Below are 24,669 nucleotides of genomic sequence, written 5' to 3' on the forward strand. Positions count from 1 at the left end.
GCCCAGCTACAAGTAGGGACCTCAGGTACCAGACCCCTCTAAGAAGCCTCAGGCAGAGGCACTTATATATAGGTACCTCTAGGTAGATGTACAGGTATAGATCAGGTACTTAACGGAAGAGGTATACAGCGGGAATGTCTTCATGAGGCGAGAGATCTCTCAAGCTTTCGTCTCATCTAAGTACCAGCTACTTGCATGATTGACGTATGCAACAATACGTGGTAACAGAATTGTCCAAAATTTGTCGGCACCTTTCTAATTAGTAGGCCATGGAGAGGATCATATAAAAAAATAAAGAATATAGAAAATAAAAACAGCAGCTAATATGCCATCTATGCCGGAGAACGCCTATCATCACATCAAGCCACCCTTCATGAACTCCTGTCCTCATGCTTGAAAGATGGTTGCGAGTACACGTGAAAACTCGTTAGCGCGTCCAAAGTCGTCAAGAAGATACGAAAAACGTAGACGGCGCGAAGCCTTCAGACCGTATCATTCATCCAGTCCCGCCTCCAGAGCCAGAAAAACCCGAGCGGCCCCGTACGCTGAATTCCGACAGGAAAGTAAGCACCGCAGATGCCGAGGGGTGTCACCAGGCCCTCCCAGTCGAAGCCGTGTGTGGGGTACCGCTTCTTGAGCCGAATAGTGCACGCCTGCCCCGACGCGTTGACCTCGCCGCGCAACGTAAACGGCGCGATCCCATCTTCCGCGTCGAGGGCCTCAACCGAATACTTATCGCCGTCGATCTCCGTCTTGCGGAAACGTATCTTCTGCATTGGGGGGTCCATCCGCCCTCCCAGGTACAAGCCGTACGTGTAGGCGCCGCACCACCTGAATAGCAAATGTTAGTATGTGCTGCCTCTGAACGGGGAGGGAGGGGCGGCTATCGGAAGCTCGAGAATGGTAGGGCAGCAGCTAGAATACGCAGGTAGGTATTGGGCAGGTAGATAGGGGGGCAGCCGAAGTTACATACTCTCCCTCGTCCAGCCGTCCTACGAGATCGCGGACCCGTGTCGTATACCACGACCACCATTCATCGCCAGCGAAAGGGTAGAAATAGCGGCCCCTTTCTCCGCCGAAAGCAATGCGGTTAGGCGTGAGGATGGGAAACCGGGGGCGGAGAGATCCGGCTCCTGCGAAGGCCTCATGTTCGTCATCGTCTCTCTGGTCGCCCGCAAAGTACCACGAGCCGATGTATTCTACCTTGCGCGGGTCCGGGAGTTGGGGCCGCACTATCGAGTTGCTGGTGGTCAACGCAAAAGTCAGCAGGCAGGGGGAGGAGGCGAGCGCTCCCACCTTGCGACACATGGTATATATTCCGAGAGACGAGCAGGATGAGCAGAAGTGCATGCGTCTGTTTGCCTATCCACGACCCCCGGAACTTCTCAAAGTCGGGTCCCAGCGCCGTACCTTCGTAGTGGCGCTTGACGAGCATAAGGAGAAGCCCCGAGCTGACCGGAGGCAGGCTGGTGCGTCCCGGACCATCCTCGCCGGATATATGCCGGAGGCTGCACAAAGCTAAGCAGAACGCGAACTGCATGGGGAACTCGTCTCGAAATGCGCGATTGATCCTTAGCGGCTCGTACTGTGCCGATGGCGAGAAGAAAAGAGGGCAGAAGCCATCGAGAATGGTAGCAATTTCCGAGTTACACGCTGTCGGGTCTGTGTGCAGGTACAGAAATATCAGCAAGTGCGGCTAATTAGAAGTTCGAAAGGCGGTCTGAGGAGGAGGGGGAAAAGCAAGACCTACAACCCCAGATCGGAAGAGTAGCAAGGAAGCCGACGATTCCTTGAAGAGATTCTTTCGTGACCTGGTCCAGCTGCTGGGGCTCGGGCTTCGTGCGAGCTATGACACTCGATTGCTGATGTTCCAATTCCTGTAGGACGATGGGAAGTCGGCAAATGGCCACAGCCAAACAGAGCCAGGTCATCTTCGGGCCCTCGAAACGCTGGCAGGGCGTGCGTGGGCCGTCGACATATTTCTTCATGAACCGCACCAAGGCCCTCCCATCTTCGAACGCAGTCGAGCTAAGTTCGGGAAGCTTTTGATATTTTTCATGTTTCGATCAGCCAATCGCCGGCATGGGCAGAGAACAGCAGGCTCGCGCAGCGTCACACACTCACGTGGTGTTCGAAGGACATGAGGAAGACAGCAGCGCTGTCGCACGCGTCCCTGAGACGTCGACATGTCCTACCGAGGGCTAGGATGTCGAGGGCGGAACACTTGCCGGCGATGAGCTGGAGCACCTCGTACGGGAGATCGACAAGCGCTACCATGGTGAATACGACAGGTCTATTCGGAGAATTATGGCTAGGTAGGCATATATGAGTGTAGAAAGGGTCGGTTTACTTGGTGTTAGTGGCCGAAATTAAACCGACAGACGAGAGAGGGCTACGAGGGTCTATCACAGGAGAAGAAGGAAACACAGCCGAGATGCTTGAGGCAGCGATGGGCAGACTGAAATCTCGTGTAAAGCCGTAGGACCATGGCAGGGTTACAGTAGCTAGGCACCAACAGGGCCTCTCCGCCCCGCCACTTTGGAACCCGACGCCATCGTCCGTCCACCAACTGCGCCAGGAGGCACGTATAGGCCCATAGTATTGTGCGATAGGCACCCGTTGTCCGAGTAGGATGCATCGCCGTGCTTGTGCCGAATGACCGGGGGGAAAGGGGGGGGTTGTAACTCGCTCGACGACGTGTTCCTACATGAGACAGAGGGTACGCAGTACGACCGATAAGCGTAGGCGATTTGATAGTGTCGAAGATTTTTCAAGACAACCAAGCTTAGTACACAGCTCGTCGATGTACTCCGGATCTGGATGGTTGATTCCCGTTTTCGGTATCGCCGTCAACCCACGAGAGAGACTTGTGCGCTAAATATAGAATTAAACACGAGGTCGGAGGCAGGTAGGGTTAGGGATGATTTTATGAGTATGTGATCGACGACAAGCAGAGGCGTTGCATGACATCGCACACGTGAGGAGCCTGGAGTTAATAGAGTCTTTTCACTCTTTTCAAGGGGACCTTTGCGAAGAGCACGGGGTGGCCCGTAGTAACACACACCTAATCGTTCTCCCATGCGGGCGCTGATGCGTGAGCAGAACAGGCGCCTCCTTAGGAGACGCGGAAGCCAAGACTAAGCTAAGAGGCCAGGTCAACGAAGAGGAAGAGAACGAATGAACAGAATAGCGAAACAAACTAGGGGCAGCCCTTACAAGGAGGAGGGAGAATGCAGTGGGAAAGGCGCCCTCGCGCGAAGCGATAATACTTAGGTATTGTAAGAGCTGTTAAACAACAGGCTGGGTACCTAAGGTAGCTAGAAAGGGGACCGGGGGGGGACGGGGGCAGTTCTAAATACCCTACGGGCGCCAATTACCTAGCCCTACGATTATTACCTACTGTTACCCAGGTATTACGACATTACATGTGGCGCCAAGGGACTTCCGCGCAAGTACCTAATGTATGAGGCCTGGTATACGTATGGGTTCAGTCACGTGAGGTTATATTGGCCCTGGGATGATAGGAGTATGATATAATCCACCGATAGTAGGGTATTTGTGGTTAATTGAATTCCGCCGCCGACGCCGATATGCAGGTAGGTACTTATCCTATTTCAGCTGAAAGTCTTCGTCGCAGTGCGGTTCACTACCGGCAGCCCAACGTCGTAGCTCATGGCCACCATAAGCACAATATCACGTCGCCTCCACGAAATCATATCAATACCGATTACCAAAAATGCCAGGCCCTCTTCCCCCTCACCGACTTACCCTACCGCCTGGTTAGCAAGGCCGCAATGCCGAGTCTCATGAGTCTACCCAACGAGATCCTCATAGAGATTCTCCAGATCGTCGCGGCCACCGATTTCCAAGCGCTCTTCGTCTCCCAACTCACAAACCGACGGCTCTGTGCCCTAACCCGGCATATCCTATCAAACGGCCAGAACCCGCCCTCGGCTCTGGATCTCGGGGACCGGGAGCGGATACACCCGTTTCTGAAGTCCAGGTTCGGCCCGTTACTCAACACGGCCGACTGTTTCACCGATGAAAAGAAGGCACACGCATTCCCGACCCTCAACGGCGACTACACCCTCCCTTTCTGCCGGCTACCGTGGGCACGTACCGAAAGTAGGCGTAGTGCATACCTGCGCCCGGAAGCGAGCTGGCGGAACATCAGCCTGACTTTCGGCCACTCGCCCATCACACATCTCGACGTCGTCAAGAGCTACTCGGCTCCCGAGGGCGATTTCATACAGTACTACCAAGCTGACCTGGAGCCTCCCGGCCTGACGATGGGCCACCTCTTCAACGCCTTGCTCTCCGACCCGATCACGCACGGATGCGAGACCGACAGCTGGCAGCTGATCGCGGGACGCCGACTGCACAACTTCGACGCCATCGCAGGCTACGCATGCTTCTTCCCGGACGGCCTAGACCTCGTAGATATGGGCACGGCAGCATCTCAGGCTGCCGTATTGTATATTCGAGGCGGCCCCGTGAGCGGCGGCTCGAAACCAGAGGCCCTTGTCAATGATTGGCTAGTCAAGGATTATGATAAGCCATGGTCTCTATCGTGGCAGGCGCCCGCTCACACCTTTGTCTTTTCGGGCTATCTCGAATAAGGCCATGCAGCCTCGTTCGCGGTCTGTCGCGGAGCAAGCTACGTAATCCTACGTCTTCAGATAGGAACCAGTGTCGGCGTCTACAATTTCCTCAGGGGCACGATGATTTACCCCAGCGATTTCTTCTTAGACGGGGGCAGGCCGGAATGTAGGCGTTAACGCGACAGCCGCATAATTTATAAATTGTGCAAATCACGACATTCTTCATTTCCACCTCCGACTGGAAACGATATGATCCGTCGACGACTTCCGAAAGGTGTTCCGGTTAATCATTACCGCGATAGAAAACATGCCGAGTAGTGGAAATGAAGCTCTCGCGGATCTATAGGCCAAGCACACAATTCTGGTAGGCATCCCTACCTCAGCGCACAAAACATCTAGGTGGCTTACCAACGTTTCCTCCAGGCGCGATGCTTCCGTGATGATTGCATTTGTCACCTTAGGGATGGATGTAGGCCCCGTCGGCGTGATTAATGCCTCGGGTTGCCATCCGCTTATTTAACCATTGGTAATAGAGAAGGCGATGGTGATCTCTATTCGCTATTGTCGACTTCCCCCCTGTCTCACGGAGAGCGGAGAGAGAGGAAGACCGAGGAAAACGGAGTGAACGAGATTTATAAGGGATGCAGGTCGGCGCAACCCTGGGCGGCACCTGTGCAGCACTTCGGGGTCCAATGCAACCTCGATTTGAAATTGACCACTGTTGTTCGGGCACCTCTTGGACGATGGCCGCAGAGGAGAGAAACGCGATGGTGCTTTCGTAGTGGGAAGATGCGTTTCGTACGGCTATAGATTGATACCTAGCAGGTTCTTTTATGGCTTTATTAGCCGTAACGGCGGTTTTCTACACGTTCTAATGCTAGTTAAGCCACTATACCTCAGTGTGCAGGTGCAGGTGTAGGTAGAAGACGGTGATCCGGCGATGGTTCAGCACTGCTCCATACTGCTGAGTTGGTTGGATCGAGGACAGCACCAGCACTACCGGCTTCTGTCTGTACCTAAGGTATGCGCTGGAGGTGCTGGTACGGATTCGAGCCGGCAGCCGTTTTGGGTTACGGAAAAGGCGAAGTGCATTCGGGGTCCCTCCTCGGCCTTCTGAGCTCCTGGATCTGCTGCTACCCTACCCACGACCAACTTGACACCACAGCGGTCCAAGACACCGACACGTTTCAGAGACCCGCGAGTCTGTATCCACCTCGTCCCATCCGAGCAGGTTTCGATCGTGGCACAGAAACCCGAATATGCATTGGCAGGGTAGCGAGAAGTCTTACTAATGCACGAGTCCTCAAGGACCCTCACCCGAGGCGACGTCGTGGGTGTTCCATGCCCTTCCACGCGACTATATATAGCGTGTTAGTCTCGCAGACCGATCGGACGGGTCGATGAGGGGTTGGTTGCTCTACCCACCAGAAGTAGTTATTAAATCACAACAGCCTCACCCCGTGATTACAACATCTCCCACATTTTCCTCTTCGTTCTGGAGAAACCTCGCCAAACAATCTTCTCTCCACCACGCACCAGACGAGCCCCCTTTGTCGACAATATGGCGCCTTTCGGCAAGATCTACACTTACCCGCAAAACTTTCGCGCCACCCGGGTAGGTCTCCCTTGTACCCATCAGTGTAGGCCCCGCTCGCTAGATCGCTCGGTGTCTAATCCGTTCCACAGGCGCTGGTCGTGGCGGCTATTAACGGCCTCGAGGTCACCGAGGCCGAGAATTTCACCATGGGCGTAACCAACAGATCTCCCGAGTTCCTCGCCAAGTTCCCCCATGGTAAGGTGCCGGCCTTCGAGGGCGCCGACGGCTTCACTCTGTCCGAGGGCGCTGCCATCGCCATATACCTCGCACGCTCCGGCCCTAAGGCGGCCCAGCTACTCGGGAGTGACCCCAAGACGTCTGCCCTCATCGACCAGTGGGTCTTCTTCGCCGAGACCGAGCTGGTCTCCAACGTCATGACGGCGTTCGCCACGACGATCTTCAAGATAATCCCATTCGAAGAGGCCAAATTCAACCAGGTGGCGGCCAACACAGAGCGTGCTGTGAAGAGGCTCGAGCTTCACCTCCAGGGTGGCAAAAAGTTCCTCGTTGGCGACAGTGTCACGCTCGCCGACGTCTTGGTGGCCGGGCCGCTCTTCGCCGGCACCACGTTCTTTATCGACGCCGAGATGCGCAAGGACGCCCCGAATGTCGTCGCTTACCTACAGGGATTGGCCGCGTTGCCTGAGTTCAAGCCACTCGGACCTCTGTCACTGTGCGAGACTCGCACCAAGCCGTAATGAACGAAAGTCTGGTCGGCCTGGACCGGCACAGAGAGAGGCATAAAACGGGCGGGCGAAGCACCAAATGGTGGCGTAGCCAGAGAACGATATTTGTGCCCTAGGGACTACGTCGCCGTTAGAATAGCTCACGGAAAATATATCCAGTTAAACAACGACCCCCAACGCAACTCTCCTATTCATTGACACCAAGCTCCGAAACCCGACCGCGTATAGAATGCATGGTAGGAACTGAAAGGTTATTCGACTTATAAATCCTCCCCTCCCGTACTACCATTAGCGACCGGGGTGACATGCCGGTAAATGGGATTTGTGTCCACATCGGCCTAGAGAATAAGGCAAAAAGCCACTCACCCATCTAGGCACTCACGGTAGACTTCTACGGAGGTAGGGCTAGTCTTTTCGCGAGATCGATCCTCAGTTACCGACGTCGGGAGAGTCAGAAAGGTCGACCTTCCGCTTCAACGCAGGCGAACCAACAGAGCGCACGCCAACAAAGGTGAATCTGTCGACGTCTTAGGCAAGGACTCAACGACGTCCATCGCGCGGGACCCAGGCGCCCTTCCAACGACAAGACGGCGCGGCGGACCTCCGGTTGCGGTAGAGGGGGAATCGCATGGCGGGCGCCAGGTCCCCGATCAGAAAATCGCTGCACGATAGAGATTAGCATCTAAAGGGGCGAGATACTAGAGGATTACCAAGTTGCCAGCAGAGGACTCCTAAAGTGGCCGATCACTTTGTCCGCATGTTCCTTATATCGTCATGTCCTCCGAGACCTTACGATTTAGACCCCCCGAATCCCCCCGCGCATATAAAACACTGGACCGATGAGAAGTTCTACCGCCAAGACAACTTGTCGAATTATCACCCCTCGTTAAGCTCCTTTCTCACCACATAATACCTCACGTAGAAGTTCCGGCCTTGGATGGATGTCGTGGACGGGGTTTACTTTCTGTTAAGTAACAATCATCCTCGGCTGCTGCTGCGAAGAGCATCGACCTCTCGAAGTTGAAGGCATGCCTACCTACCGTCGTAGTCATCACGGCTGCTCCGCACCGGCGGGAACGCCAATTTATAGGTAGGAGCGCGAAGACAACGCGGTAATCCTTGGCAGGCCACCTCTTGGGTTTCTAATCGTGGGGTAGGAAATTCGTGGCTCACCAACTCGACAACTAGCGACAAGTGCGTCGGCTTCATAGCTTATCTTGACGCCACCGTACGGCTTAGTTGCCGGGCTTAGCTGCTAAACTCCGCGATCGGCTCTCCGTCTCGTCTATATATGGCTGCACTCCCGGCAACTCTCTCTGGGGTGCATCCGTCCCCCTTCAAAAATGCTGCAGAGTGAAATCCCCCCTCCTAGATCAAAAGCCAGCGCAGAGACTGACGACATTGGCGACCTTGGTCATTCCGTAAGCCTAACGAACGCGCAGCGAGCTCTAGCCGTTATCGATCGTCATGGCTACCACCTTTATGCTTCTGCCGCCTTCGCGAAATGGGCTCGTATAGCCAAGAGCTCATCGTCAGCCTCAGAAGCCTTTACGTAACCCGACCTCCCTCAGACACCAATCATCTATCAAAAGCCGATGTAGAAGGCTGCATTAAGCACAGTCTGCTCCGACTATCCCGCCGCGTATATTTCATATCCCTATATGCTGCGGGTTTGCCTTGGATCGACGCAGTTGTTCCGTCCTCGCACCCTCCGGTCAGACCACTCCTCCGTAGTGGTCGTCGAGCGTGGGAGGGCTAATACCTTTCGGGGGCTTGGCAGTAATCGCTCACCATCGATGGGGACGGCGAAGATGAGATGATGTTGGTTGTTGAGATGATTGGATTTATAATCTTCTCGTCGGGATTTGATTTATAAGCAGTCGACGCAGCTCGTTTTGGGAGCTAAAAGTTGAAGCGCCTTTAGGCTTCTACTTTCACGCGGTCCACGATGGGAGAATCGGTAACTTGGCAGACCACTAGCTGGCGGGTTGCTGGTGGACCCGCGCAACCAGGCTCTGTATTCACTCCGCATTCCAATGCCGTTGACGATGCTACGCATAGGTCCGTGGCGTGAATGACTCGTCGGCCTGGCTGAGGGCCGCGTCTATTTAAGCCTCATTCTCTCGTCTTCCTGCCGATGAAGAAAGTCACAGCTATCCACGGCTGCCAAGACATCGTCACCCCAGCGTCTGCTTACACTTTTCTTCTATCAGGCATGCCTCGCCACATCACCGTTGTTCCCGCCTCGACGAAGGCCGGCAGGGAGACGATCCGCGTGCTTTTAGCATCCGAAAGCAAGCCTCTGGTCCGTGGCATATATCGAGATACCTCCAAAGTGCCGGCTGAGTTCGCCAGCCACTCGAATTTTGAGGCAGTCCAGGGCGACGTGGGAACCGGCGCTGGGCTCGACTTCAGTCGCTCGGACGCCGTCTTTTACATCCCGCCGCCGATATATGACGGCACCGATCAGGGAGAGTGGGCGACCCAGACAGCCACTAACGTGAAGAGTGCCCTCGAGAGCGCTCCGAATGTGCAGAGACTTCTTCTCTTCTCTTCCGTAGGGTCCCAGTATAATCACGGCGTTGTATGACCCCGACACGTCCTCCTCGCGACCAGCGTATATCGCGACTAATAGAGGGAAATCCAGGGGATCTTGCGCCTGAATCATATCTCTGATAAGATTCTCGAGAATTCCGTGCCCGAGGTCCTTATAATCCGGCCTGGCTACTTCCACGAGGACTGGGCTCATCTGCTTGAGATAGCGAAGGCAGACCCGCCTGTCCTTGAGTCCTGGCTGACGCCTCTCGAGCACAAGGTTCCTATGGTACGTATTAGTCGGCGGGCCTTAAAATCGAAGCGGCCCGACGTTGCGATTCTTGAGGTCTATACTGACCTTAGGTTTTCTCTAGGTTGGCCTCCAGGACATCGGCGAAACCTGCGCGGAAACTTTGCTCGCTGAATCAACCAAGCCTAGCCCCTATTATTTCAAGCTGTTCGGTCCCCGGCACTATGGCTCCCTGGACCTCAGGAGCGCGGTCGAGGAAATCACCGGAAAGGAGGTTCAGTTGAAAATCGTCGAGAGGGGGGAACTCCCCAGCTTCTTCGCGAAGCTGCTGCCGCCGACGTATGTGCAGGAATTGGTCGACATGACGACGGCTGTATTGCCCGGCGGGACGATGGCGGGAGATTTCGAATACGATGAAGGGACCGTCAGAGGACGAGTGGAGTTGGTTGATAGCTTGCGCAAGCTGTACACTAAGGAGAAATAGGAAGCTCCTGTAGACGCAGCATGCCAACACGTCTAGAATCTGTGAACTAAATACATATAGCAGACATTAATAGCAAGGTAATTATACCGGGGGCAGCGTTCGCGCGCAAACGCACGCGCGATCATCGTCTGGACTGGAGCACGAGGACGACTTAAAAGCGCGGAGGAGATAGCCGAAAGAGTGATAATACGAACAATGCTGGCCCCTAGTAGCCACGGCACGACATACCTAGATCTAGTAACGCTGCATGGGTATAGCCTGGTCCGTTCCGATACGGCATTATCTTGTCCCAGCCATTTGAAGGAGCGCTAAAGCGTTGCATCATACGTAGCATCCCGATACGAATATGTCCACCGACGAGAGCTGTCGCTGATGTGCGCATCCCTACCGATGGAACTCGGCGCGTGAGTGAGGATAGCAAAAGAACAAAAGCCTGGCGACACCACGGCGCCCAGAGCCTTCATATCCAGCATATTATACCCGGGTAGGCAGGTATCCATTCTGATGAGAACATACCTAGGTAGATATTTGCGCGCGGGTCCGGTTGCCCGGTTCTCGTGGGAAACCTCCTACTTCCTTAATCCGCGCCTGGGGACATCGCGATGGGAAGAAAGCGGACTTTAACCCGAGCAACATGGCACGTCGCCTCGTCCCTCTTCTTCCCCCGCGTCGAATAGCCTACCAAGCAGCCCGCTGGTCGGAGCGACCAGACGTCCCAAGACCGCAGGGTGAGAAGCCCTCGCCTGCTATGTCGCCGCCCCGTGGACTCGCCGGCATTCGTCGCCGCCCCTGGCCCATCGCGTCACGGCGGTTCGAACGTTCGAACGACGCGCGACCGGGCTATCAACATGCGCGCGCGATCTCCACCCTGCGCGGGAATACCCTCGTATCTGTGTTCGCGGCTTGGCAATGGAACGGCAATTTCCAGACACCCTGCACGCCCGGTTCGTGGGTCGCGCGCGCGCGCGCCTGGTTACAGCTCCCCGCGCAGGCGACGGCGGACCTTTTGCCGTCATTAGCATAGGCTCCGCCGGGCCCATGGCACGGAGCACGCACCCGCACGCGGGTATAAATACGACAGAGTACGGGGACGACTTCCTCTTCTTCTGCTTCTGGGCAGGGTCTCTGTTCTAGCCCGTACCCGTACCCCCGTCCCCGAGCATCGCGCGAGCAAGGCCTATATAAGAGGATCGCGAGCCTGTCGCGTGTCTGGGTACGGTTCTGAGACGCTACTACTCGCTTTCTCGCCCCGCCTCTCCCTCCTGTCCCCTATCTCTCGCTCCAGCCTGCCCCCCCCCCCCCGAAGCCGCAGACGCGTACAGCGAGGAAAAAAAATGCAGCAGCGAAAGCGGTCGATGTTCGCCGTGGTCCTTGCAGGCGTCCTGGGGCTCGCGCTCCCGGCGCTCGCGGCACCGCTCTCGGATGACCTGTTCGCGGCGCTCCGCGACGGCGACGCCGTGCCGCAGCGCTACATCGTGAGCCTCAAGCCCGGCGTCGCCGCCGCCGACCACCTGGCCTGGGTGCGCGGCGTGCACCGGCGGAGCGTCGCGCGCCGCAGCACCGCCGGCCTCGAGAAGACCTTCAGCATCGGCGACTTCCACGCCTACGCCGGCGAGTTCGACGACGAGACCCTGCGCATCATCCAGGCGAACGAAAACGTAAGTTCGCGCCTGTCCTTCCTTTTTCTTGAGATGCGAGCCCGAGTGTAGTAGTAGTAGTGGCGGGAGAACGTCTCGGGGAGGAAGAGAAAGAAGCCGACCCCTTTAAAAAAAAGGGGGCGGCGCGGGGAGGCGGGTATCGGGGAAATGAATGCGCAAATGAGCAACTCGGACGCAAAGCGATCGCCGCTAACGCCCCCTTTTCGCCTTAGGTCCAAGCCGTGGAGCCGGACCGGATCGCGTACATAGCGGGCGCGGCGCCGCCAGCTCACCAGGCGGCCGGCTCGTCGTCGCGCCGAGCGGCGGCGGCGCGGGCGGCGACGGTAACGCAGACGGACGCGCCGTGGGGGCTCGCGATGCTGTCGTCGCGGGAGGCGCTCGCGAGCGGCGGGACCCGGGGCCACGCGTACACGTACGACGCCAGCGCGGGCGAGGGCACGTGGGCGTACGTGCTCGACTCGGGCGTGCTCACGACCAACGGCGAGCTCGGCGGCCGCGCCGTCAAGGGCTACAACGCCTGGGACGGCGTCGAGTCCTTCGACGACCACTTCGGCCACGGCACCCACGTCGCTGGCACCATCGCCGCCGAGTCCTACGGCGTCGCCAAGAAGGCCACCATCGTCGACGTCAAGATCGTTCGGAGCATCGTGAGGCTTTTCCTTCTTCTTCCTCTTTGCCCCCCCTCGCCCCCCGTCTGCCTGCCAACTATCTGTCGTGCCTTGCCTTCCCGACGCTGGGGCTGGAGCTGACCCGGGCGCATCCCAAATTCGCAGGGCTACTCCACCGTCTCCCACGTCATCGACGGCATCAACTGGGTCGTCGCCAACGCGACGGGCACGCCGGGGCGCGCCGCCAAGTCCGTCATCAACATGAGCTTGGGTACGTCGTCCCCCCCCCCCCCCCCCCCTTCCTCCCGTCTCCTCTCCCCCGTCCCGTCCCGTTACCTAAATCCGTTCGTTCCTTACCCCTCGCGCCAGCCTTCCCCAACACGGCCGCGCTCGACAGCGCCGTCGACGCGGCGAGCGCGCTCGGGATCCTGTCCGTCGTCAGCGCGGGCAACGACGGCGCCTCGGCCTGCACGCGGTCGCCCGCGTCCGCCGCGTCCGCCCTCACCGTCGGCGCCGTCGCCTGGGACCGCTCGCGCCCCAGCTGGAGCAACTTCGGCCCCTGCGTCGACGTCTTCGCCCCCGGCGTCAACGTCGCCTCCCTCTGGGCCACCGACGGCGTCGAGTCCGTCAACTCCGGGACCTCCATGGCCTCCCCCCACGTCGCCGGCCTCGCCCTCTACCTCAAGGCCCTCCGCCCCGACGACACCCCCATCCTCCTCCCCGCCACCCCCGCCGACACGATCGCCCGCATCCTCGACCTCGCCATCCCTGGCGTCGTCACCAACCCCGGCGACGGGAGCCCCAACCTGTTGGCTTATAACGGGATTGCGTGATATGTATGTGTACATATATAATATATAGTATGGGTGTACATAAATATTTGCCCAATGGGTCTTGTGGTGTCAAGGACTCGGCCGCGACACGTTTCACATATTGCAGAAACCTCTATTGTATAGGTAGCGCGCTTAGGCTTAAAGTATCTCCGTGGTATCATCCGCGTCTCTTCCAGCATTTGTCCAAGTCTCAGGTATGCCTAGACTGTTCTTGACATACTTGACGGAACCTACAGTACCCAGTTGAAGAGACGGGCCATCATTCAATTTGTTTAGGCACGAGTGCACAAAGATTTCGCGAGTGAAACTGCTATCATATATCACTCTAGATCAAACACGAGGATAGCCACAGGTTCCCGCATCGCCGATGATAGAACTTTTCGGTATCATCCTATTCCTAGTGTACGTACGCACCGTAGCCGTGGTGCCAGAGGTGGAACCCGTTAAGGAAAACAATCGTACATGCAAGTCGCCCTCTCCCGTACCTCGTAGCAAGAACTTTTCTGGCCTATACCATGCCATTCCCTGCCAATCAAAAAGAGAGTAAGATGGTACCCCCGAGGCTTCATTAAGAGTAGAGAAAGTTGAGTTGTAAACTGACTGTGGAACAGAGGCGGCGTCGTTGGTGCTGTCGAAGAATTATGGGAGCCGGGTGTATCATCCTACGCGCCTTCATCCATTCCCACGTACGTCTGCGATTGCGAAAATGCGTGATGGTTAATGGTAGTTGCCGCCCCAACCACCTTGCTGTTGTCGGCCACCATAGTAATTCCCGAAGCCTTGGTTACCCCCGTAACCGCCATACGGGGTATTGCCGTGACCTTGTCCGGCTGTACCGCCAACACCGTAGCCGCTACCTCCAGACTGGTTACCGTGAAGGCCGTGGGTCAAGTGGCTGGGATACGCGGCATACGCGCCCATGCCTTGGGCCGACTGAGAAGGCGGAAGACCAGATCCAGCAGGAGCTGTGTTAGTCGCCGATCCTGGCCGTGCTGCCGCGCCGAGAGAAGGGCTAGGGCCGGCGGCGGCTTTAGCGTCGCCGTACGGCTTTAGGTCGTCGTTCCCCGAGCCGGCGTTAGACGTAGGGGCGTTCGGGGCGTTGAAGGATTGACCGGCCTGAGATGGGTAACCGGAGCCGCGCCCAAACGTGTCATGCACGCCTCCGAATCCGCTAGCGCCGAGGCCGCTGGGAGCTCCGGACTGCGTTGAGCCTGCACGGCCGTAATTGTCGATGCTGGAGTTCAAGCCGCTGTCACGTCCCGCGAGGGTAGACTGGCCAAACCCGCTGGTTGCGGGAGACGACCCGTGGTCGTATGGGCCCTGGGGCGACATCCCGTATTGGTGAGGCTGTCCGTAAAGCCCACCCTTCGCATACGGGGCCCCGGCGTAGCCACCCTGTCCGTAACCGCCGCCGTACTGGCTCACGTACTGAGCGTAGTACGGGCTAGAGTAATACGGGTGCTGGTAGGGGTATTGGTTGGCGTGCGGTTGATGCAGATTGGACTGAGGTTGGTTGGTTTGGCCGGAGGTCTGCTGGCCTCCCTGGCCGATCGGATTCGGAGTATTGTGTCCGCTGTTGTGAGAATCGGCAGATGCGGCAGCCCCGTACCGGGTTGGCTGGGCGCCACTCTGCGGATACTGACTGAGGTTGTCAGTCTGATTAGCATTGTAGCCACTAAACCCGCGGTTCGGGGGGTTCGAGGGCTCATGGTGACTCTGGCCGCCATGCTGTCCGTACTGCTGGCCGTAGTAGCTCCCATACGAAGTTCGGCTCTGCGGGTCGGCAGTGTTATAGTACGATTGGTATTCGGGCGCCGAGCTGAAGGTGCCGCTGGCTTGAGGTCCCGGTGCTTGTGTGGTGGGAGCGGAGAAGCTGTCTAGACCGACCGTGGTAGTGGCAGTCTGCTGGCCGAAGGTATCGTACGGCTTTTGAGAGAAACCAGCTGGCTCCTGCGCGTTCGTCTGACCGTACCGCCCAAACTGTGGGTTGCTTGAGGGTGCTTGAGGGGCTAGATATATATTAGTGGGGAGACTAATTTGGGGGTATTGCAACATACGCTGAGCCGTGGTAGCCGCAGGACCGGTGGGTGGAGCTACAACTGTCGCTAAGGGATGGTTAGTTCGTTTCGTCTGACGAGAAGGGTCAAAGGGTATGGTACCAGCTGCAGCGGGTGCCGACGGTAACGTAGCGGCGGGTTTTGGTGCTGTCGAGAAGGTGTCGGGAACGGCGGCGGGTTGAGACACCGGGGGTAACGAAGCGCGGGGGACGGCCACGGGGGACTCAGGTGGTGGTTGAGTCCTGGTCTCAGGATCTTCACGGTCGCCGTCGATATCGTCCTCGACCCCGTTCAGGTTAAACGCGCCAAATTGTACAGCCGTACGGTCGACTTCTCGATTACCAGGCATACGGACCGGCTCCTCCTGTTCGAGAATACGTCTCTGGTGGCTTGGCACGCGGGTAACAGGACGTTCGGTCGCCTTGAGCGCGGTCGTCGCGAAACCACTAGTAGGAGTTGGTCGTGCTGATTGGCGTTGAGCCTGCGAGGCTGAGAGCGGGGTGGCGGTCGCGCTTGGCTGAGGCTGCCGAGGATCCCACGAATCTGCAGCTGTGCTGGCAGCAGTAACCGTGGCGGGTGGCTTCGATTCGTCGGGCAGTTGTTCCAGGTTTACTCGCGTCAGGTCGTCTTCGGGAGGGGGCAGCGTGACTTCGGGTTCAGCTACCTGGGGCGGTTCAACGGGGGCGGGTGGTTCGACGACTTCTTTGGGCGCTTCCTCGACTACGGGTTCCGGTTCGGGCTCTGGAGCAGGCTCAGCGGGCGGGAGGGGCTCGAGAACTTCGGCGGGTTTGGGAGCAGGGACATCCTTGGGTTTCGGTGCAGGCTTCGGCGCGGTGGATTGTCGTAGCATGCTGGCCCAAGTTTTCTGCGTGCCCTGGGGGATGACATGGGATTTAACAGGCGCAGCGTCAGTACTCGCAGCAGTTGTGGCAGTCGTGGTAGTTATGGCGGTCGCGGCGGTCGCAGCAGGGGTAGAGGTCGTCGTGGTCTCCGCGGTTGTATCAACGTGGGAATCCGCCGCCGTCGGCTGCTCATCACTCGAGATGGCATTTCCCCAGCCTGACGACTCCTCGGTGGGGACCGAGAGCGGTTGGTTATCCTTGGACCGGTGACCATTAGTAGAAGAGTGGATCGCTGCCCGTCCCCTGCCACCTCCGCGGCCTCTCTCGGTCCCACGAGCACGCGCGCCTCGCAGGCCATCGGAGCGACCGCCGCGGGCAGGCCTACCGCTGCCAATTGTATCAAGAGCTGGTGCGGACGGTTCCTTGGGCTTGGGGCGAGCGGTGGTCCTCTTCTGCTTTGGCACTTCACCCCATTGCGAGATGGTACCTACATAAAGTGTCATGTGAGCAAAACGAAACGAAGAGCAGGCACGAGGCGGCTACGAAGGCGATGCCGAGTTTGAGGGAGCGGGTGAAGCTCCAAGGTTATCATTGCCTACCTTCAGCAATCCGCGTGGCGGTAACCGCAACGTCACCATCGGTTTCCTGCAGGGCATAGAGGATGTCGGCGTTGGACCAAGCCGGGAAAAGTTCCTTGATAGTGTCCAGTTTAGCGCCGTACTGTTTTTTTAGCTGGCTTACATCGCCGTCGTCGTCGTCGTCGAGGGAGGGTGAGTCTGCGGCTGAGGGCTTGTCGCCGTTAGTTCGTCTGTTCGCAGCACCGCGGCCACCAAACCCGGCTCTACCCCCCCGGCCACCGCCTCTGCCGCGAGAGGACGGGGCCTGAGAACGAGCCTGAACCTCAGCCATTTCGGAGACGGGATGAGGCAGGGCGAGAAACGGATAGATATTCCCCTCCTTGGAAGGGCACGTCGATGCTAGCTGTCAAATCGGCGATGGAAACCGGAGTGGTAGGCGAGGTCGAGGTAGGATGGAAAGGTTGGTTGGGAGCGAGGAAGGGAGGGATGATGGTAAGCCGGGGGGGGCGCGTGCGGTACTCGATGCGATTTGACGCAGGGAAGGCTGGCAACGTCTCTGGCGTGTTGACAACGCGATGATGGGCGAATTGGCCAATTGTGCCTGGACAATGGCAACCGGAGGGGGCAGATGCTAGGGAGAAGCCTCTGGGTGCGACGGGAGGGTGGTCGGGAGGAAGGACGGGTATTTTTTTTTATGCTGATGCAGAGACGTGCGTGGGAAGAGTGTGGGATGAGGGTGTGTGGGAGAGGTCAGAGCGAGAGCGAGGGCGAGAGAGGGAGAGGTGGTGTGTGTGTGTGTGTGTGAGTGAATGTGTGCGTGTGAAGGCGATCCAGAGCTTGCTGCAGAAATGGATTGGCTTCGGCCCAGCGAAGGCTTTTCGGCACTGGGATTATCTGATAGTCCAGGGTTAGAATGGCACGCGCTGGAGCTGTGATACTTCCTAAGGAGGCATGATCAGTCCCAGTTGGCTCCGGCTGGCGGCCTAGAGGTACCCCGAAACGACCCAACCTTAGTACTCAACTATGTATCACACGTCTGGGCAGCCTCATGCGAATCGACATCGCGCCCCCAACCTCTTATTGGTCCAGCGGCCGGCCGGGCTGGCCAGCGACAGGGGTGAGTCAGCGGTACCTCTCTAGAAGGCAGGGAAGTGCGGCTAAGCCTGGTACACGCTCTCCCAGCCAGTTAGGAGCCTTCCGTCAGGTACCTGACGCATCATGTGGTCCGGGCGGTCCACTTACGACACAGACCTGACAAGGTACAGTCGACCACCTACCTTTAGGTACCTAACCTAAGTCTGTTGGCCTCTGGCAGGCGCCGACATATAGAGGTACCTGGTGCGCGTTGCGTTAGCCATCTCCTTGCCCGAGCAGACTGGATCCCTTGCCGCGTCGTGGCTGTAAGATATTCGCGGATCATTCATTACCACGTCTCGACTATCCATCACACTATGGATGGCACTATTTATTGGACGTTCCACCGTGTCTGGAATCTGATAGTCGTCTTGCCGCGTACCTGGGGTGGGTGGTATGACCCCTTTACGTACCTCGCCTTCTCGTTTGCGTTAGGTGCCTACCTCCTACCTTACATAACCCAACACATTTGAGGTATACTTTAGGTACCTACCTAGGCACCTAAAGCAATGTACCAGTCTGGGATTCTCCAGATTGTGCTCACGTGATACCTAGATCTAAGATCCCTCCCCCCAGGTTACGGACAAGCCGTCGTAGATCTGCCCTCTATCCCCGGACACTCGGCGACGCATCCGTCGCATACTCAGAGGATAGGCACCGGAAAAGGCTTGGAGATACAAGCTACTTTACGGATGTCAGATCCAGCCAGGTCTAGGTTAGGTCTAGGCAGCCAGAAGCTGGTAACATGCGCAGTTCCTACCTACATCAACCCGCATGTTCAACACTCCCAACTTCAAATGCATACGGCACGGACAGATGGGTGACCGCCCGCCCGAGGTTAGGTACCTCCTACCTACCTATATTGGTCTCGACTTGGATCCTACATACCTAGGTAGGTAGGTACCTCCTATGTGGCCTAGGTGCCTTCGGTGGAATAGGAGTGAATGGTAAGTGGCTACCTCCTCTTGGTAGAGATGTACCTCCCGCGAAAGAGTACCTAAGTACAGGTAGCCTCTTAAGATGCCTCGTCGTCACAAAATAATGGAGGTAGGTATGTGCATGTGGGGAATGTACCTCAATAAAACATACTGTAGGTACCTAGGTACTTCCCTACACCTGCTGACCTACTACAAACACGCCACCGTGGGAAAAGTCGGATACGGCCGTCAACCTGTGATCGCACCCGCCAGATTATTCCAATCCCGACTGGCCATACCCCTCCTAACCCTCTGGTATCGACGTCGGTACCGTTGCTGGAGATCCCGGCTTAAACCTGCCTCTCTGGAAGACCTTGATGGAAGAAAGACGGCCTGATCACTACTGGGACGACGCCTCGTTTTCGACTGTAGGCTCCGCCGAGATAACATGTAGAGTTTGAGTTGCCCCAACCGTCAGCGTCGCCGTCGCATCGCTCCATCTACAGGAGCCGCAGACGCAGGATGGTGGCCGGGACGAGTTCGCGACACTTGCTCAGGAAGAGCCTATTCACCGGGCTACACCAGCCTTTACCCTTGAGCCGCCGCGAAGGCCAGCAGCTGCTCGAAGCCATCACTGCCTCCTTTCGGAAGAATCTCGATAAGGAGCATCCCTGGCCCAGTAACGACGAGGAGCCCGTCCCCTCGCAAGACAACTGCTCCGCATCTGGCAGCCCACGGCGACAGACCCTCCCCTCGTCGCCGTCGTCGCTAGCAGAGAACGCCGCATCCACCACCGCCCAACACCCTGCAGATCGTCACTTACGCGCTATCTTGTGCAATCCTCTTTTCGCTCATCAGCGCGTCGATGACAAGCCGACAAAGAATTTTACCCTCACCCACGTCACCACTCCCGACCCCACTCCCGATCCCTTCGATGTTTTCGACCGTGCCGTTTCCCGAGGTCTCATGACCTCACGCCGAGCCGCGGGCTTCCTTACCGCGGTACGGTCCCGCATAGCCGCCTCCGACTCCGGTACCGCCCCCGACTCGAATATCCGCCAGAGAATGGCCGCGTCTGGGGCCGCGCTGCGCGTCGTCCAGTGGCTGCGCGCTTCCGGTCAGGAGCACAACTTGGATTTCATCTACGACTTTACCCTGATCCGCACCTTGGTCCCTTTCATGTACGCCGAGGGTCTCGAGGAGGTTGTCTGGGCGTGGGTCGCGCGCGGCGCTACGCGTGTTGACGTTTGGGACGACACGGTCGCTAGTGGACGCGCCCTATCTTTTCTGCTATATGCCTTGATGCTGCAGACAAGCGAGCCTCGCCTCGGGGGTCAGATCCCCAGGATCAGCCTCGACGCCTCGTACTCGGCCATGGCGCGGGCGACCAAGGTATTGCACTTCCCAGAGAACAAACAGGGGATGGTTAGCTTGCGCAGGCCGTGGGCTTTCCTCTCGTGGGCTTCGACCGTCGACGCCTGGGACCGGCCGAAGCCGTCCGCGCCGCTTTTTGACGCGTTCGTCGACATCGGCCGGCCCTTTGGCGTCCCGCTCGACATGGCCCATCTCCAACTCCACCACCCTCTCCATCCCAGCCACTCCGCCGCCGTCGAATATATGCACGCCAACGCTAATATGAGCTTCGACGATGAGATTGCGACAGCAAATTTGCCGAAGCAGGCCCGTCGTCGTCTCGTCTGCCTCGCGCTCGACACAGTTGACCGCCTTAAAGAGGCCGGGGACACCACCGAGGTATCCTGGGTCGAACGCTTTCTGACACGGATCTGCGAGGACTTGAATCTGAATATTTTCAATATACCCCCGCTCCCGGGATTGTTGTCAGAGCCACGGGTACGTAATATGGATTGATTAGGCTTTCTCCGCCATAATTGGCCCTTTAATCACGTGTGTTTCCATTGTCAAGGGAAGTTCAACTACGCTGGCGTTCAGCCGGTCGTCCGTGGGCATTTGAAAACGTTGGGATCGGAGGGGGTGTGTGTGTATATACCTGTGTATCAGCGGTCCCAACGAATAAATATACCGTAAATATGAATCCAGTATGTTCTGAAGGTTCCAACACCGTCTTGATATTACATTGTCATGATGGTAATCATGAGCAGCCGTTGCTATATACTCGGAACCGATGCGAGAGGGGAAATGAGCAAGTTATTGCTACCAACTGACCCAAACACCCATTTGGCCTTCGCAAATATCCCCAGAGCTCCTCTCCCAAGTTCAGGCCAACTTATCTCTCTATAACTAGGTAAAGAATAAAGTCTTGCCGACGTTAAGTAGGTTAGTTTCCGTAGCGGACGCTGTTACCCTATACGCAGTCCATGTACCCTATTTAACTAGAGTGCTTCGGCCACACGACGACGACGACCACGACGACGACCACGACCACGACGGAGACGTAGGGTAGTTAGCTTAAACGGGAGATGTTTCAAGAAAGACATACCAATAGGTGCAATCAATCTACTCTGATGACGACGTATACCAACACCCCTCGACACTGCAACGCGGCGGAGTGAGTAATACGTAACCCTGACACCCCCAAATCACTACACCACGTCGTAGCATTCATACGTCACGTCTCGAATCACTCTCCTTTAGAAGTCTGACTGGGAGACTTTTTTTTCACCGGCGTATAAAACAGACCTCTCCTAGCCCCGGACCCAGAGCCCTATCCGCCGTCCCTGGCAACGAAACGAAATCCACAACCAAGAACACGCCACTCAACATTCGACACAACACCTCTCCGAAGACATTCCGACAGAGACAAGATGTCTAGCCTCGTGATAGCCCTGCTGCTTCTGGCGGGGCTGGGGTTCGGCGCACGACCCAAAGTGGCAGCCGTGACGGTGACGTCGACGGTCGAGACGACGGTCTGGGTGGACGCGCCGAGCGCATCCGCGACCACGGCGCCGGGTTGCTGGGAGTCGTCCGAGTCGTCCTCGTCGGCGGCGGTGGTGAATGGCAGGGGGGCGACTACGAGCGGCGACGCTGTGTTCGACTACTAGACCGAGTCCGCGCACCGCGCCTCGACGCATACAGGCCCGTCTTTCACCATACACGTCACCGCCGTCGGCAACGACACGGCGCTTCCCTAGCGGCGCGCGCCGCGTGCGCGGTGCTGCCGATCCTCGGGGATTTGGGGTCGCGGGGAGTTGGAGGCGTACAGAAGCTCTTTGATGGCGGGGAATAGGGGGGAGGGAGGGATAGTCGGGATGGGTTGGTTCGGGAGCGCGGCGCACTTCCCACGTTGTTCTTTGCTTTCTCCCATGTGCCCGAAGACAGTACGTAAATATGTACCATGTGTTACGTAGGAACCTAAGCTAGAACCCCCTTCCCCCCCCTTTTCCTACTTCCTTGGCCTGCCCCCTGGTGTTTTCTTCGTGGGGATGGCTCCCATAACCCGGACTAAAGCCACGTTCTCTGCGGCTGCCATAGGCTGTCGATTCGCTCTGCTGTTTGTAGCTCGGTGACGAGCGCGGAGATCCTCCAGAAGAGCGGCCGCTTCCTTGAGGGAATAGATCACTCCTATTAGCCTTGTATTACCCTGATATACCTACCTTGTTCTCGGATGCTCCCGTGTAAACCTAGATATCTACCCAGTATAGAACTGAAACCCAGATCTCCTCTGCCTCGTTACTCTCCCGATTGCATTTTAAGAAGATCGCGAAGTTGTTGGCTTCTCTAGTGAGCCGCTTTCCACGTCGTCTGGTATTAAACTAATTGTATTCCTATCAAGGTCTATCGTAGCTAATAAGATAGGTTCTGAGAACATGTAGGGGCGCTCTCAGCGAGTTATCCTGATTTTGAGATGCAGCAGGACCGCCCTTGGATCAACCATATTATGGAGAATGATGAACTGGATGCTGCCAACCGAGGCACCACGCATGAGGCCGGGATTCTCTGCAATCAACTTCTGCAAACCCAATACGAAGGGGTTATTCCTACTGGCTTCCCCCCACTCGGTATCGCTAGGAGTAATTTCTAGCCACCGGCCCCAGCCCTTTTCCTTAGTCCTAGCGTTGTAGGCGTTGACCATGGCATTACGCACGTCTTGATTCTGGATTTTGTAGTATATGACGAGAGCCAGCGTTCTGAGGTCCCATTGATCGGCCACGTAGTTGACCTTCAGTATATCGCGGGCCTTCACTCTCTCCACGAGGTCTTCGGTGTGGATGGAGAAGCATACGTACTTTCCTGGCACCGTAGCGTAGGTGGTGACAACTGAATCCCTCATTCCGGCTGACTCGGAGACCAGGCGGACTTTCCAGTGGTTGATGTTGACGGTGGGAAAATGTACGCGCAAGAATTCCCTTTGGTCCCAGTTCAGCATGTCGTTGGTCCTGTGAAGGCGCTGCATTGGAGTGAGTAGTAACCCGAATGTCTCTTAAGTTGAGTGTTCGTGATGGTTGCGAGGCGCGTTACATTCTATGTCCGAACACACGGCTAAATAGTCTATCTACGAGAATCGGAATGGAAGCTAGTTATATAGCGGTGCGAACGAGAGCGTTGATAATGTTGCTAGTCACAGGTCGTTGTGAGATGGGAGTAATATTAGGCCTTGCCATTTTCCGCACTGTCGTCATGGCAGCCAGTTGTCATAAGTGACTGCGGTCTCTTACAACACCGCTGTCAGAACCACGGACGTATTCCTGACAAGACCTCTGTTATCGTGACTCGATCTTCAATATACGTTAAGACCGTCTTTTAGTTCTTAGCGACGGGGTCCCAGTACGAGTTTGTATCGTCAAATTAAGGATATCATTGGCTGTCTTCGGCGTCCTAGGATTACAATAGGGCCCATTCAGCCTAGCCTAGTTGCCCACCTCTAGACGGAGCCGCGAAGGTTCTCCATTGAAGTCCCTATTGGCAGTCTTATATTACTATCCTATGGCATAGCTGGCAGGAGTCTGCCCTTGAGGACTCGGTGCGAGTCATGTACGAGACTTACGGGACTACGCTGTGTGTCTACATAGAAATAGACTGAGTCGCTGAGTTAATGGGACAACAACGGCTGCATTGCGGGAAGTAGGACTTGAAGGGATGAGGGTAAAGAAACCATAAGAAGGGCCTTTCCAGGTACAATATCACATTTTGTTGTCTCATATCTAATATCTTACTTACACATCCCTCGTAGGCTATGTAGGCTAATGTACATAGGTAGGATTCCTTACGGTCCAGCATGTCATAGTTCCTCCGTTGCCCTGGGGAAAATAAGCAAATGATTTCTGGGGAGTTCTGACAGGACTGGCCTATAATAACCCAGGGCATATTCTCATTTCCGTGGAACGAAGTGACTGGCAACAGGACGATCGGTTGATGCTGATGTTGTAGGTAGGTCGCGACATCTTTGCGAACTATGGCCACTGCCTCCTCCCTTCACGGTTGAACCCACCATCTGATATGGCTGCTTACATGCCCTGGTTTCAGGCTGCGCATTGGATGAGACGGGCGCCTCCCTTCTGTTTGCGAATTGGCGATAGCCCGGATACTGGACATGGGGCCCCCGCATGAGAAAATCCCGCGTTGTGGTCCCGGAGGGGCTGGATTCGCGATCTCGATCCCGAGAAAGAGGAGGAGAAAAGAAAAAAGACAGGATAAAAGTAAGTGAAAATCGAAGTAAGGCTACGTTGCGTTCAGGGCCACGGAGCCCACGGGAACCGACACCAACCGCCGGACCACCCCCACTGGCGTCAAGTGGTGCAAAGTGGTGAAGTGAGGCCTCATGCAGTGCATCTGGACGTCTGGACGTGCGTAGACCGCGAACTTACCTACTATCTGGCAGTGCCGCCCAGTGTTCGTGTTCGAAATAGTGCACAAGCGCATAAGCGTATTCGGGGTGGAGATCTCTAAGGTAGGTAAGTCGCTATGCTTGTC

The 24,669-nt window shown here is 56.8% G+C and overlaps 9 protein-coding genes across 9 annotated transcripts; 6 read left to right on the forward strand and 3 right to left on the reverse strand.

The window, feature by feature from the left end:
• Positions 1-22: 22 nt before the first annotated feature.
• On the reverse strand, positions 23-2,965 carry GGS23DRAFT_608781 (uncharacterized protein). Its single transcript, XM_051520232.1, has 5 exons — positions 2,125-2,965; positions 1,751-2,042; positions 1,297-1,662; positions 974-1,232; positions 23-831 (listed from the first exon to the last, which is right to left on the reverse strand). Exons 1-5 carry the CDS (start codon positions 2,275-2,277, stop codon positions 483-485), a joined length of 1,419 nt encoding a protein of 472 aa, XP_051376905.1. The 5' UTR covers positions 2,278-2,965; the 3' UTR covers positions 23-482.
• A 681-nt stretch (positions 2,966-3,646) lies between these two features.
• GGS23DRAFT_17122 (uncharacterized protein) lies at positions 3,647-4,721 on the forward strand. Its single transcript, XM_051511554.1, has one exon. It carries the CDS (start codon positions 3,795-3,797, stop codon positions 4,617-4,619), a length of 825 nt encoding a protein of 274 aa, XP_051376906.1. The 5' UTR covers positions 3,647-3,794; the 3' UTR covers positions 4,620-4,721.
• A 1,219-nt stretch (positions 4,722-5,940) lies between these two features.
• Positions 5,941-7,116, forward strand: GGS23DRAFT_17125 (glutathione S-transferase). The gene is made up of 2 exons (XM_051511555.1): positions 5,941-6,216; positions 6,288-7,116. The coding sequence occupies exons 1-2, from the start codon at positions 6,163-6,165 to the stop codon at positions 6,894-6,896; spliced, it is 663 nt and encodes a 220-aa protein (XP_051376907.1). The 5' UTR covers positions 5,941-6,162; the 3' UTR covers positions 6,897-7,116.
• A 1,386-nt stretch (positions 7,117-8,502) lies between these two features.
• GGS23DRAFT_17217 (uncharacterized protein) lies at positions 8,503-10,272 on the forward strand. Its single transcript, XM_051511568.1, has 5 exons — positions 8,503-8,598; positions 8,665-8,901; positions 9,098-9,468; positions 9,532-9,708; positions 9,794-10,272. The coding sequence occupies exons 3-5, from the start codon at positions 9,100-9,102 to the stop codon at positions 10,151-10,153; spliced, it is 906 nt and encodes a 301-aa protein (XP_051376908.1). The 5' UTR covers positions 8,503-8,598; positions 8,665-8,901; positions 9,098-9,099; the 3' UTR covers positions 10,154-10,272.
• A 1,215-nt stretch (positions 10,273-11,487) lies between these two features.
• GGS23DRAFT_591990 (subtilisin-like protein) lies at positions 11,488-13,252 on the forward strand (the record flags this gene model as incomplete). The annotated part of the gene is made up of 4 exons (XM_051517813.1): positions 11,488-11,811; positions 12,024-12,458; positions 12,585-12,690; positions 12,789-13,252. The coding sequence occupies 4 exons, from the start codon at positions 11,488-11,490 to the stop codon at positions 13,250-13,252; spliced, it is 1,329 nt and encodes a 442-aa protein (XP_051376909.1).
• Positions 13,253-13,969: 717 nt separating this feature from the next.
• GGS23DRAFT_591991 (uncharacterized protein) lies at positions 13,970-17,060 on the reverse strand (the record flags this gene model as incomplete). The annotated part of the gene is made up of 4 exons (XM_051517814.1): positions 13,970-15,261; positions 15,310-15,357; positions 15,412-16,638; positions 16,751-17,060. 4 exons carry the CDS (start codon positions 17,058-17,060, stop codon positions 13,970-13,972), a joined length of 2,877 nt encoding a protein of 958 aa, XP_051376910.1.
• A 1,604-nt stretch (positions 17,061-18,664) lies between these two features.
• On the forward strand, positions 18,665-20,860 carry GGS23DRAFT_544505 (uncharacterized protein). The gene has a single exon (XM_051514907.1). It carries the CDS (start codon positions 19,303-19,305, stop codon positions 20,647-20,649), a length of 1,347 nt encoding a protein of 448 aa, XP_051376911.1. The 5' UTR covers positions 18,665-19,302; the 3' UTR covers positions 20,650-20,860.
• A 703-nt stretch (positions 20,861-21,563) lies between these two features.
• On the forward strand, positions 21,564-21,890 carry GGS23DRAFT_591993 (uncharacterized protein; the record flags this gene model as incomplete). The annotated part of the gene is made up of 2 exons (XM_051517815.1): positions 21,564-21,749; positions 21,801-21,890. The coding sequence occupies 2 exons, from the start codon at positions 21,564-21,566 to the stop codon at positions 21,888-21,890; spliced, it is 276 nt and encodes a 91-aa protein (XP_051376912.1).
• A 689-nt stretch (positions 21,891-22,579) lies between these two features.
• On the reverse strand, positions 22,580-23,152 carry GGS23DRAFT_591994 (uncharacterized protein; the record flags this gene model as incomplete). Its single annotated transcript, XM_051517816.1, has 1 exon — positions 22,580-23,152. One exon carries the CDS (start codon positions 23,150-23,152, stop codon positions 22,580-22,582), a length of 573 nt encoding a protein of 190 aa, XP_051376913.1.
• Between the last annotated feature and the right edge of the window lie 1,517 nt (positions 23,153-24,669).

Source organism: Durotheca rogersii (assembly GCF_024521655.1).
Source record: "Durotheca rogersii strain YMJ 92031201 chromosome Unknown GGS23scaffold_1, whole genome shotgun sequence".
NCBI lineage: Eukaryota > Fungi > Ascomycota > Sordariomycetes > Xylariales > Xylariaceae > Durotheca > Durotheca rogersii.